This window comes from Morus notabilis, unplaced genomic scaffold, assembly GCF_000414095.1.
Source record: "Morus notabilis unplaced genomic scaffold, ASM41409v2 Scaffold243, whole genome shotgun sequence".
Classification (NCBI taxonomy): Eukaryota; Viridiplantae; Streptophyta; class Magnoliopsida; order Rosales; family Moraceae; genus Morus; species Morus notabilis.
The window spans coordinates 64,037-76,693 of NW_010359811.1; the positions used below are offsets into that span (position 1 = coordinate 64,037).

At 40.1% G+C, this 12,657-nt stretch overlaps 2 protein-coding genes across 2 annotated transcripts in view; one reads left to right on the forward strand and one right to left on the reverse strand.

The window, feature by feature from the left end:
* The first annotated feature begins 5,169 nt into the window (after window positions 1–5,169).
* On the forward strand, window positions 5,170–8,734 carry LOC21400503 (trifunctional UDP-glucose 4,6-dehydratase/UDP-4-keto-6-deoxy-D-glucose 3,5-epimerase/UDP-4-keto-L-rhamnose-reductase RHM1). The gene is made up of 3 exons (XM_010095146.2): window positions 5,170–5,330; window positions 6,191–7,766; window positions 7,887–8,734. The coding sequence occupies exons 2-3, from the start codon at window positions 6,204–6,206 to the stop codon at window positions 8,337–8,339; spliced, it is 2,016 nt and encodes a 671-aa protein (XP_010093448.1). The 5' UTR covers window positions 5,170–5,330; window positions 6,191–6,203; the 3' UTR covers window positions 8,340–8,734.
* Window positions 8,735–10,167: 1,433 nt separating this feature from the next.
* The window catches only part of LOC21400504 (alpha,alpha-trehalose-phosphate synthase [UDP-forming] 1), a 21,131-nt gene continuing 18,641 nt past the window's right edge, over window positions 10,168–12,657 (reverse strand). Inside the window, exons 13-19 of the mRNA XM_010095147.2 lie at window positions 12,376–12,493; window positions 11,721–11,897; window positions 11,521–11,643; window positions 11,355–11,442; window positions 11,127–11,257; window positions 10,918–11,016; window positions 10,168–10,763 (exon numbers count right to left, since the gene is read on the reverse strand). Coding sequence (XP_010093449.1) covers window positions 10,380–10,763; window positions 10,918–11,016; window positions 11,127–11,257; window positions 11,355–11,442; window positions 11,521–11,643; window positions 11,721–11,897; window positions 12,376–12,493 — 1,120 coding nt within the window. The 3' untranslated portion in view covers window positions 10,168–10,379. The remainder of the gene's footprint in view (window positions 10,764–10,917; window positions 11,017–11,126; window positions 11,258–11,354; window positions 11,443–11,520; window positions 11,644–11,720; window positions 11,898–12,375; window positions 12,494–12,657) is intronic.

The window sequence follows — 12,657 nt, forward strand, 5'->3', positions numbered from 1 at the left end:
CATCCAGAGTCGATTTTCCCACGTCAGCATGCATTTTACGTTACAACCGGTCGACCTGTCTTCACTAACCGGTCAACCGGACTGGTCGACCTGTGACCGGTCTACCCAACCGGTCGACCTGTCTGCACTGACAAAAGTTATTTTTCCTAGTTTTTCAATACGAGAAACTTGCATAGAACCTCAGTTTTGATTCAAGCAACCCAATAGAGAAATTGCCTTATCAAAACAGTCATATAATAGTCTTCCCATATTAAACAACTCTTAAAACAATAATTCAACCAATTTATCTAGAATTAATTTATCAATTAATTCAGTCATGAATTAACTTTGAACCTCTCGTTACGAAAATAACACAAGTTACCAATGTGTAGGAAATACACTGTATCGTTACAGGAAATTATGTGAGCTAGCAAAGGGACCCGATGGACATATATAAATCAAGCTCCTATAATCACAACGCTACTTGTAAACTAACAAGTCCGTCTCATGATTATAAAACTCCAGCGATATTCCACTAAAAGCCTGGAGCTACACTCTCGATTTATATAGCGTATTTACAAAGCTCTGATTAGCTCTAGTCCATGACTCAATATATTAGTGTATCATCCCCATAGGATATCCATAATCGACTTGAGGTCTAGTTCCGTTTTACCTTCCCGATTACATTTATCTTATGTTCCATTATCATACCATCAAAAAAATACTATTCGTATCACTACAAATAGTAAACCATTAGATAACACAGAGTAGTCCAATGGCTGAGCGCTCATATTTTCCAATCCACTGATAATGCATAATAGGATATCATTGACTCTTTATAGGAGCTATGGATTCCACTATCTATGAATAATGAATCTACGCATACATAAATCATACCCCTAATGTACCGGCAAGCGTACCTTTACATAATGTCAGGATGTCTCCCTTTAGTACATCAAAGGATACAAGTCCAGTATACAGGTTCACCATCCATCTCAGGATTAAGATGGCAACATATAATTCGTCAAAAGTGAATTGTTTTATTCAAACAGAATTATTAATTAAAACAATTCAACTTTGGTCCGATCCAATATAGATTTCACCATTAGAAACTGTATCAATGTCTCCACCCATGGAGTCCCACCTCCGACGACCAAGACAAGCCGTCTCCGTTAGGAAGTAGACAACAGAACAATCTTAACATGAATAAAGCGCCCAACTTTATTCCCTCGATCGTGGATCATAAGATTTAGACTATCATCTTTAGATTCTTGTCTTCCGCATGTTCTTCACATTACATGCATGACCTAAAGATTTAGAATGACAGTCTCAGACTTTCAGTTTGCTTATCATACATTCAACTATTATGAACATAAAGAGGACAATTCATAGATATATAAAATAAACAAATCTTTATTAATAGTCAAAATATCTCAAAGAATATTGTTACATTTATTCCTAATGGCATAAACGCTAACAGAGCACCGTTATGCGCTGGCACTCTAGGAGGCCCATCCCAGCGAACTTGTCCCAGGAGTCTGGGTGAAAGTACGTGTAGATGGCCTGGATGGGAAGGCTGAAGTGAGAGGGGACGGGCAGTGCCCAGTTAAGGCCGTGGTCAACCACATCCGAAGCTAGGAATTTGGGGTCATTGATCTTTGACCCCTGCATCATAAGGGGCCCCTCAGGCACATGAGGGACCTCTAGGTTCGCAGCGACCTCAGCGCCCTTTCCCTTATCCAGACGTCGAAGTGCCCGTGATGACCCCTCGACCGACGAAGGGTCTTGCGGCTCCTCCATCTTCGGTCTCTTAGTGGCAGGGGCGATGACAAATTTCCCCCGGACGGGGACTTCAGTGGTGCTGGGGGCTTGAGGGACTTGGACTGCCGGCTGGCTCGATGACCTGGAGGAGGCGCCTCTCTCCCTCTTTCTCGACTTTGGCGGTACAACGTACCTCATGGTAGACGACACGACTGCACGGTAAAGAAAATGTTAGATCCACGAATCCCTCGACCACTCCCTTTTTCTTCTGCTGAAAGACGAGGGGAAGTAAGGTCCAACTTACCGTTGAGGAGATCTGCAAGGGGCTCAACAGACTGACGGGGAAGGTCGAGGGTAACCACCAAACCGTACAGCCGACGGTTCTCTGGGGTATTGAGAACGGCGAAGCTTCAGCTGGAGTAAAAAAGGGACAGGATATGCTCGACACGCGCTAAGGTAGCTGAAGAAAGATTTGGTCGAGTGCAGACTTCACCCATAGTAAAAAGCAACACATGTAAGATAGCTCGACAAATGAAAGGATGTTCTGAAAATTTAATGTAAATGAAACCTACAATATTTGCTGAATACTATCTGCGTCCCCAGGGGACGCTCGCCATCGAGCGGATGAGAGTTAAAGTTGCCACCAAGGAAAATGACCTGGGGCTTCCACCCATGGCAACTAGAGGTCTTCTCGACCACGACAGGGGGGACTGGAGGTTTGGATTTGAAGTGGGAGCCTAGGTAGAAAAACCCTCGACGGTTATGTCAAGGTTAAAAAATTTTCTCCACAAAATGATCATGGAGTTTATTGTCACCTAGCAATTGGGTGACAGTTGTGCAAGGGAAATCCTGTGAAGGCCACAAAGGGCCTTCACGAAAGGGCGAAAAGGCAGAGTCTGTCCAAAACTAAGGGAGCGCGTGTATACGGTCATATGATTGGCATGAGAGTTATGAGCCCTATCGTTGGGGGTTGGGATAATCAAATAAAAATTGTTGGCGTCGATCCCCGCATCATGAAACGCCTTTATGGTAACCCGGGGCTTTATCTTCAACAGATTGACGTATGTCACCATCCTCGAGATGGCACTAGTCGACGCCACCCCGTAACCATGCCCCCCAACAGGACTGACCCTTAGGCCATCGTCCTCATCATCGAGGAGAATTAGCTCGTCTGGCTGAGAGGTCAAGATCGACCCCTCAGCGTACTCATCCACCTGGCGAAGCAGAGAGTCCCCGCTGTCGCCTAAAGACGTACTCATCGACGCAGAATCTTCAGGGTCATCCCTAACCTTGGAAGTGAAGACCTTTCGACCTCTAACCTGTTTGGGCGACATGTTCTGGAAATAAGCAAGAAAGGGCCAAGTTAGAGCCTAATGGTCGAGAGGTCAAAAACAAAGTTTGAAAAGAGAGAAGTATGCTTGGATCAAAATGATCCAAGAGCATGGGACTTCAATACCAGATTCACACAACCCAAAAATGGGTTTAAAACCCATAAGGGTCTCCAAAACCCAAAAGTGAGTTTGAGAACCCCAACCTGGACGACTAAACCCAAGCAGGTGCTACCACAAAGAGATTCAACCCAGATTCATGAGCAACAACATTGTTCGAGTAAGTTCATTTTATGGTTATATTGTTCTCTTCGAAATGCTATTTTTTGTAGGAACCAAGTTCAGAGTCACACTGAGAAGTAAAAGAGAGCCAAAACAACTTACTAGTTCTTCAAAAGTGGTCTAAAAGCCTGAAGATTGAGAGGGAGAACCACGGACAAAAAATACATGCAGAAGTTGAAGTCAGAGACGGTAACCTCTGGGAGAAATCCGGCAGAGTAACGACATTCTGAAAAATAGACGACCATGGAGCTGTTTCAAGGGGTATATATATACCCTAGGGGGAAGCCCAGGAGCCTCAAAGAAGTCTGAACGACACCAGATCTTGACCGTCGAATTCAAACTGACCTCATCCAACGGTGAATCGGAAGAGGCTGGGATAAGAGCGGGAGAAATAAATCTGATCGGACGGCTGTAACTTCCCCCTCGACTGGCACGTGTCACCAGGGTACGGGAGACGTGACCGTTGACACGATCGACGAGACTGCTCTATTGCCTGAAAAACTCGTTGTAATGATGGCACTGTACCTACAAGCAGCCGCCATAATCTGCAGGAGAGAAGTTGCTACGTGGAACTCTCGACGTTGCATAAGCCTGGAACATCACAATGTGATATTCCAGTCTAGGGGTAATTGTTACACCATGGTCGAAGAATCGATCATTCCTTTAGACGACAAGCACCGAGGCTTCCATGTCGAGAATCGGTCACCGACGTCGAGGGGACGATCGTACTTAAGGCGCCTTGAATACGTCGAGAGTTCATGTAAGGTAACAGGCGTCGAGAACCCCGCTTGAGTTGTGGCGGTCACGACGTCGAGGTAGCAGCCCGGGCTAATCCAAAGATAGTCATGTCAACTCAAGGGAAGATGCACTGTACCAACTACTATTGTCACAGTCAGGAAATCAGGTAGCCGGTAAGGGTGGTTAGCCTGACCTGGAGGCCGTAATCATGAAAATACAACTGCCAAATCCTAGAATTAAGGGATAGAGGATGATCTCCTCGGGAAATGTAGAGGAGGTCTCTCATGTGTACAAGGCCTATAAATAGAGCCATGGGAATTCATTAAGTTTTTTACGCACTATTCTACTACTCTAGAGAGATTGTAATCAACAAAGTATTAGTGCATCCACAAGTGGACTATGCCAAGAAATCTTGCTGAACCACTATAAATTCATGTTTTCTCTATATTATTTTGCAACATTAACCCTTAATTAAGCCGTGAGAGATTGCTGTGAGTGTCCTCGGAGAGTTAATCTTTAGTTGACAGAAATCCACCGTCAATAGTTATCTTTATACATATTTCTTTTTTAAAATAAATTCTAAAAAATCTTAAATGATTGTATAAATGAATTTCTCATTATTTGATAAATAATAAGTTCTTTAGGTATAACACGACAATACATGCTAATCACGTAAAAAGACTAGTAATAATAATAACACGTTGGAAAATAACTTTCAAATCACTCGTAAAGCTAAGGAATGATTTTGATTTGGGAGTGATTAGTAATTGGGAGTTGGAACCATAACCATACAATTTTCATGCCATCTTGGAGGTTAGAAGTTTGCACGTGAGAGCACGTGCAGGAGTGAGTACGACCCGGGAGGACGGTCACTCGAATTTTCCGTGCTAATTGCCTGCCACCCCCTTTTGGCCTTTCCCTCCCTTTAAGGTCGGGCCCACAAACCGTGTGCCATTGCAATATTACTAACTCATCAAGGCTATTTCCGTCTTCTCAGATCGTTCCGAAAGGCCTCTCCTTCATTGTCTCACTGATTAACATGGGCATATAATATATACAATTTACGTATAAGTATGATGATCCCCATTTTTCCCTCTCGCTTGTAATCGAAGTCTCTCTCTCATCTCTCTCTCTCGTCAATTTCTTTGCCTAAAATTCTCCATATTTCTCTCAAGTTTGTCTCGGGATTTTCTCTCGGCTGTTCCCAATCTGGGTTGATCGGTCCTGATCTCCGTCAATTCCGTAAGTAACTCTCACCTTCTGTTTACTTTTGGTGTCTATTGGTTGATGAATTTTTGCTGGGTTTTAATGTTTGAAGCTTGACGTGATCTGGGTATTACTCAATATTTGTTAGATCTGTGATGACTATGCAGAATTTGGACATCACATGTGTTGTTTGTTTTAATTCATTTCTTTTGTATTGATAATGTTGATCTGGATCCGGACTTTGTTGTTGAATTAACAAGGCTTTGTTGTAGTAGAAATCAGATCTGCATGCGTTTTTTGAATTGGGGTTTCGGGTTTGTTCGTGGATGTGTGAATCTGTGTGGATCTGGTATTTTTGCCTTTGTCTTTTCGTTTTGTTATTTGCATTTGATCTGTTGGTTATGATGGTTTTTTCTGTTGGTTGTTATTCAATTCAGGTCCTTTTTTTAATTGTCTGTTCTTGTGTATGCTGCATTAGGACTGTTTATGAGATACTTTTTTGTAATATGTTTTTTCATTTCTTTTTTTTAATCTTTTTTTTTAAATAATTGGGATGTACTTTATTTGACATTTTGGACTCTAATGAACTACATATGTATAGAGCTAACATTATGGTCCATCTTTTTTCCCTGAAATAATTATGTTTTCAACCACCTAGTCGAGTTTTCATTTAACTTATGGATTAACGATAACCAAAATGATGCATTTTGACTCCTTTCAATTTCCATCATGCAGAGTGACAGTTGTGATATATACAAATACATATAATGCACATTCAAATCCCACTGCATGTTGGTCAATGATGTCAATGATTTCCTACTCGCTTGTGTGACTTAATACATCTTATATCATCCGACTTTATAGCACTTACATCTGTTTTTTCATTTTTGTTATAGAATTTGATTTGACATGGCTACATATACGCCAAAGAACATCCTCATAACAGGGGCTGCCGGGTTTATCGCATCCCATGTCGCCAATCGCCTCATCCGCAGCTATCCTGACTACAAGATTGTTGTGCTTGACAAGCTTGATTACTGCTCAAACTTGAAAAATCTGCTTCCCTCGAAATCTTCACCAAATTTCAAGTTTGTCAAGGGGGACATTGGCAGTGCTGACCTTGTTAACTTTCTCCTCATCACGGAATCAATTGACACGATTATGCATTTTGCTGCTCAGACCCACGTTGATAATTCCTTTGGTAATAGCTTTGAGTTCACCAAGAACAACATCTACGGCACCCATGTCCTTTTAGAAGCATGCAAAGTCACTGGCCAAATCAGGAGGTTTATCCATGTTAGCACAGATGAGGTGTATGGGGAGACTGATGAGGATGCTGTTGTGGGTAACCATGAAGCCTCTCAGCTCTTACCAACAAATCCTTACTCTGCAACAAAAGCTGGAGCTGAAATGCTTGTTATGGCATATGGAAGGTCATATGGGCTACCTGTGATAACCACCCGCGGAAACAACGTTTATGGTCCTAATCAGTTTCCTGAAAAGTTGATTCCAAAGTTTATCCTTTTGGCCATGAGGGGGAAGCCTCTTCCAATTCATGGGGATGGTTCCAACGTGAGGAGTTACTTGTACTGTGAGGATGTTGCCGAGGCTTTTGAAGTCATTCTTCACAAGGGAGAGGTTGGCCATGTTTATAATATTGGGACTAAAAAGGAAAGGAGAGTTATTGATGTGGCCAAAGACATATGCAGACTTTTCTCGATGGATCCAGAAACGAGCATCAAGTTTGTGGAGAACAGGCCATTTAACGATCAGAGGTACTTTCTAGATGACGAGAAGCTGAAGATCTTGGGCTGGTCAGAACGAACTACATGGGATGATGGCTTAAAGAAGACTATAGAATGGTACACCAAGAATCCCCATTGGTGGGGTGATGTTTCCGGGGCCCTGCTTCCTCATCCACGAATGCTAATGATGCCTGGTGGTATTGAGAGGCATTTTGATGGGTCTGAAGAGGAGAAATCTGCGTCTTATATCTCAAGTAATACCCGAATGTTAGTTCCACCTACCAAAACCACCAGTTCTCCTCGTAAGCCTTCCTTAAAATTCTTGGTTTACGGTCGGACTGGTTGGATCGGCGGGCTGCTTGGAAAGCTATGTGAGAAACAAGGGATTCCGTTTGAATATGGAAAAGGGCGTCTTGAAGATCGCTCATCTCTCTTGGCAGACATTCAAAATGTTCGACCAACCCATGTATTCAATGCTGCAGGTGTGACTGGTAGACCCAACGTTGATTGGTGTGAATCCCATAAAACAGAAACAATTAGGGCCAATGTTGCTGGAACCTTGACCATAGCAGATGTTTGCAGAGAACAAGGGCTCCTAGTGGTGAATTTTGCAACTGGGTGTATATTTGAGTATGATGCTGCCCATCCTGAAGGTTCTGGCATAGGATACAAAGAAGAAGACAAACCAAATTTCACCGGTTCTTTCTATTCAAAAACCAAGGCCATGGTAGTTATACATCTCTATTTATTTATTTTTTTTTTATAAAAAAAAAAAAAAAAAAAAAAACCTTATTTACATTCTAAAATTAAATAGGTTATAATAATTCTTGTTTTCTTCTTGGACCAGGTTGAAGAGCTTCTGAAAGAGTACGACAACGTCTGCACCCTCAGAGTTCGAATGCCTATATCATCTGATTTGAGCAACCCGCGCAACTTCATTACCAAAATTTCTCGTTACAATAAGGTGGTTAACATTCCAAACAGCATGACCATATTGGATGAACTTCTGCCGATTTCAATCGAGATGGCAAAGCGGAACTTGAGGGGCATATGGAACTTCACAAACCCTGGAGTCGTGAGCCACAATGAGATCCTAGAGATGTACAAAAAGTACATTGACCTTGATTTTTCGTGGGAAAACTTCACACTAGAAGAGCAAGCCAAGGTGATCGTGGCCCCTCGAAGCAACAACGAGATGGACACATCAAAGTTGAAGAAGGAGTTCCCTGAGTTGCTACCAATCAAGGAGTCACTGATTAAGTACGTGTTTGAACCGAACAAGAAAACATCTGCAGAATGAGGAACTTTCATACTTTTGGATGTCATCATGATCCGCCGCTGCATTTAGCATCAGATGATATTTTTCAGGTACCTCTACAGTTGAACGTTAGTATTACTCATTATTCATTACTCACTGCTAGTTATATCTCATTATTTCTGCTCTTTAGAAGGCAATGAGGGATGGTAATTCTATTAGGTTTTTTGTCATTTTTGGTTCTTGGAAGCAATTTAGTTGCTGTCTGTTATGTTCCCGTTTTCTTTTAACGAATTTCGTATAGGTTCTTATAGATGATATAATCCGCAGGCTTGCGGCTGTGTACTTGAATGTCTTGGATACGTCGATTTGTTGCTAAATTCTTTCTTTACCGAGCTTATACAATATTTTTAAGATTATACTGCTAATTTTATTGGATCCGAGACCGAGTGCCTGATGAATGAGTTTTCTATTTCCTCAGCAGTCAATTTAGACGCAGAGGGTTTTGTTACTTTTTTAAGTATGAACTTCGCATGAACCTTGTTATTGAGGTTTGCATTTTCCTCTAATTTAAACTTTTATGTATGCCTATACTTTCCTTCATGTGTGGCCGTTGGTGCAGGGATAAATTAACAGTCTTTTTGGGCGCGTTTGGAACTCGTTTCAAAATGATTTTATTTTTTATATGAAAATGAAAATGAAAACGTTTTCAATCGCAGACAGAAATTATTTTTGAAAATGCGTTTGGTAGTTTTATCAAGAGATTATTTTTAGTATTAAAAAATTCATTAATGTCTCTAACTCTTTTTCTCTGCTCCAGAGAGGAAAAAATAAAAATAAAAAATGAAAAACAATTAAAAGTCGTTTTTTATTTCTCTCTCATTTTACATTAAACCAAAAAATCATTTTCATTTCCATTTTTGTCTTTATTGTGTTAAACGTCGTTTTAAAAACGTTTTCATTTTTTTTTTAAAAACGTGAAAAATAAAAACATGATCAATTTCAAACATGACTTTTATTTTTCTAATTTGTCAAGGTGATATGAGAAACTCTTTTCACTTCACAAGGTTGACTAATTTCTGCTGTTAAGGCATCTTTTATACAGTAATGTATTAGGTCTCGTTCATTTCACCGATTTGAGTTTTCAGTTTTAGGTTTCTACAGTAAAAAGCTCTCAGAAAATGGCACATCTAACTTTTTCTACTACAATAAAAAGCTCTCATTGAAAATTCAAATTCGCGAAGTGAACGAGTTCTTAGAGTGTCACTTTCACTAACTTTAAACAGTTCGCTAAATTTTTATTTAATTTAAGATTATATGAATAGGAAAAATTCAAAATCAAAGACTAAAAATGGGAAGAGTGAAAATTAATGGGTATCATTGCAAGTTAACTAATTTCATTCTTTTATAGGGAATTTACGTTTACCTTATATTATGAGAATGGATGATGTGACGCTTTTAGCACACTCAGTTTTTTCCAACTCCAGCGATTCATAGCAAAAAAAAATGGCATAATGTCATCACTGCATTGAATTAACCAGAACAAAATCACTCAGGTTTTGATGGAAATATTCAAAATCAAAGAAAGAGATTTTTGTCGCACTATAACATAACCTGCTCAAACAAAATTGGAACTCATTTTCTCGGGAGAAATGTAAGATCAAAGAGGCAACTAAAAACGCGGCCCGTGAGGCGGGAAGAATGGCTTGAATTTCTATTCCAAAATCTAAGCATTCATCTTCAAATTAATCTAAAGGAAGAAGCATTAAAGAAAAATCTAAAGAAACCTTAATCTGTTGGCCGACAGCAGAAATTTAGTGGCTCAAAATGTAAAACAAAAGAAGAGATATAACTGGTGTAAACGCTTTCCTTCTGTATGTCTCAAGAAAGTAACTCTTTTATAATCTTTTATTGGTAACTGTGGTTTCTAGTAAGTTTTTGTGGCCATCGAATCAAAGTTTCCCAAAAAAAAAAAAACAAAGGCCATAACAAGAATAGTAAGGAACAAATGTGCTACCACACTACGGTTCAAGAACCCAAAATTGGTCTCTAAGCTTGTAAATCAGATGCACCGAAGGAAGAGCTTTACAAAGATGTATCAGCCAGTTCCTTGAGGAACGAGACAACATCATCGGGTGAACCAAGTAGATACCGAGCGTTTGTCCTAGGCCGGCCAACAGCGCAAGAGAAGTAGTTCTCTACCTTAAGATCGAGTACATTCCACGAACTTTTTTCTGGTGATGGTCGCCGCCCACTCCCAGAGTTGTGGTTGGCAATTTTCTTCTCAGAATTTGACAGTGGTCGTTGCGCTCGGCTGTTGGATGATTTTGGCCCATTCTTATTTGCTGGAAGCTTCATAGAAGATTTTCTTTCACACGGTAACTTCACACTATCAGCTGCCTTGGTTCTTGTTATACCAAAGGTATCGACAGGAAGAACTGGCTCGAAAAAAGTGTACACATCTTCATCCTGCAGAATTGAAGGATTAAGGATTTTTATGTTTTAGGACAAGAAGTCTATCCATTTAGACTAAGCATCTTTAAAAATGTGAAAATAAAAACTGAAACCAACTCAAAGAATTCTGGTTGTCAGAGATGCGCAATTATGTGAGAAGAAAAGTTACCTTTCCGAGAAAATGACCAATACACAGCACATAGTCAATTGGTGTTGTCATGGCTTTGCTATGGACTATCTCTCCCAAGATACGATCAATTGCAGCACCCTAATTAAATAAGTATTAAAATGAGTAGACAAATCTAGTATGTGTCTGCAGCATGCTAAACTCATTAAGGCAGTATCAGAAATGTGCAATATGAAGAAACAGCTATTCACCTTTGTCACGCCAACCGCTCGCACTTCAACAGAACGGCTGCCTTGAACAACGTCAACAGAAGCATTCGAAATTGGGCCAGTCCACAGATGCTGCAACATATCCCTTGCTTGAAGTCTTCCAAATTCAACATCTGGAACAGTTACATGGTAAGGATGTCAATTGAGGATATGAAATTTACAATTACAAGGACTAATTTGTTAAAAGAACTGTTCAAAGAAAGAAAATACCTGCATATTTGTAATTCCATACTAGGGAAGTTTCACGGGGATCAAAATGTGACCTTGGCGTTCTTTCTGTGAAATACTCAAAGACATGCTGCAAACAGGACACCAACAAAGTGAGTTTGGAGGGAGGACAAAACAATCAAATAAAGCATAAATTCAGTTTGAGCACCTTCACACTGTCAACCCATTCCATATTCAAATGCTCAGGCATTGTAGTCATCCATTCTCCTTTTGTGTGCCGTAAAAACATTCCATTCTCTGCTGCCAACCACATGTCAAACTTCCCAAAGTTCTGTGCAAATAATCATATTAGAAGAGAATATGAAGATGGTGATAAAGTACTAGTATAGAAAAAGGAGCTACGAGTACATGATCTAGGACATTTCGATCACTTCCACTGAGAACAACGATCGTTGTTTTAGGATCATTGCAAAGTGCCCTTAAGGGTTCCTTCAACTCTGGATGCAATTTAAGGTCCATTTCTTTGATTTGATCACCCCTTCTCCCTGGTGTGTCCACTGGTTCAGTTAATGTTGCGTTGAATCCCTAATTCCAGATAACCAAAAGATTAAGAAAACCAGAAAGGAAAAAGAAAAGAAAGTAGGAAGCTAACACAATTAATGTGGAGTTAATAGCGCAAAGCAGAACTTAAACTTAAGACATAGAGAATCAAACAAACCGCGAAACATAATTAATTTTGAAAAACTAGTGAAAAGCTTGAAGGTCAATACACCCCTCTCTTGAGGTTTTTGAAGAACAAGACACGAAAAGGGCAAAAAGAATACGTCAATGCCAGTTCTTTTAAGTACTTCAACTTCTTTTCTTCCTTCACACTTGGAATGAAGTGCAAAAAAAATCCGCAAAGTTCCAAAAAGAAAACAATTTATCCACTTTAAGGTGAAGCGCACTTTGAGGTGTGTATCTCTTAATGCTTTCTAAATGCTGCTGATAAGTTGGTCAAAAAGAATTGAAAAACTCTCAGTAAATGTCCACAATCACTAATATTTGGGCATAGAAGCATTACCAGTATAAGCAATCGATTATTAGACTTCAGAAAACCTCCAATTGCATGCTTGCTAGGAAATGGGGGTTTGGCATCTCTTGTCCTTATTTCCGCCTCAACCACAGTATCATTCAGTTCACTACACAAAACTCATTTCATTTGGGTCATAAAAAATACAAGCATTGGCACCATTTTATAATAAGATAGAAGACAGAATTCATAAACGTCCTCCAGTCAAAATGGCTGTTTAAAACTAATTTTCGAGATCACAGGCCATACAATGGATGAGAACCGTGCAGGAAT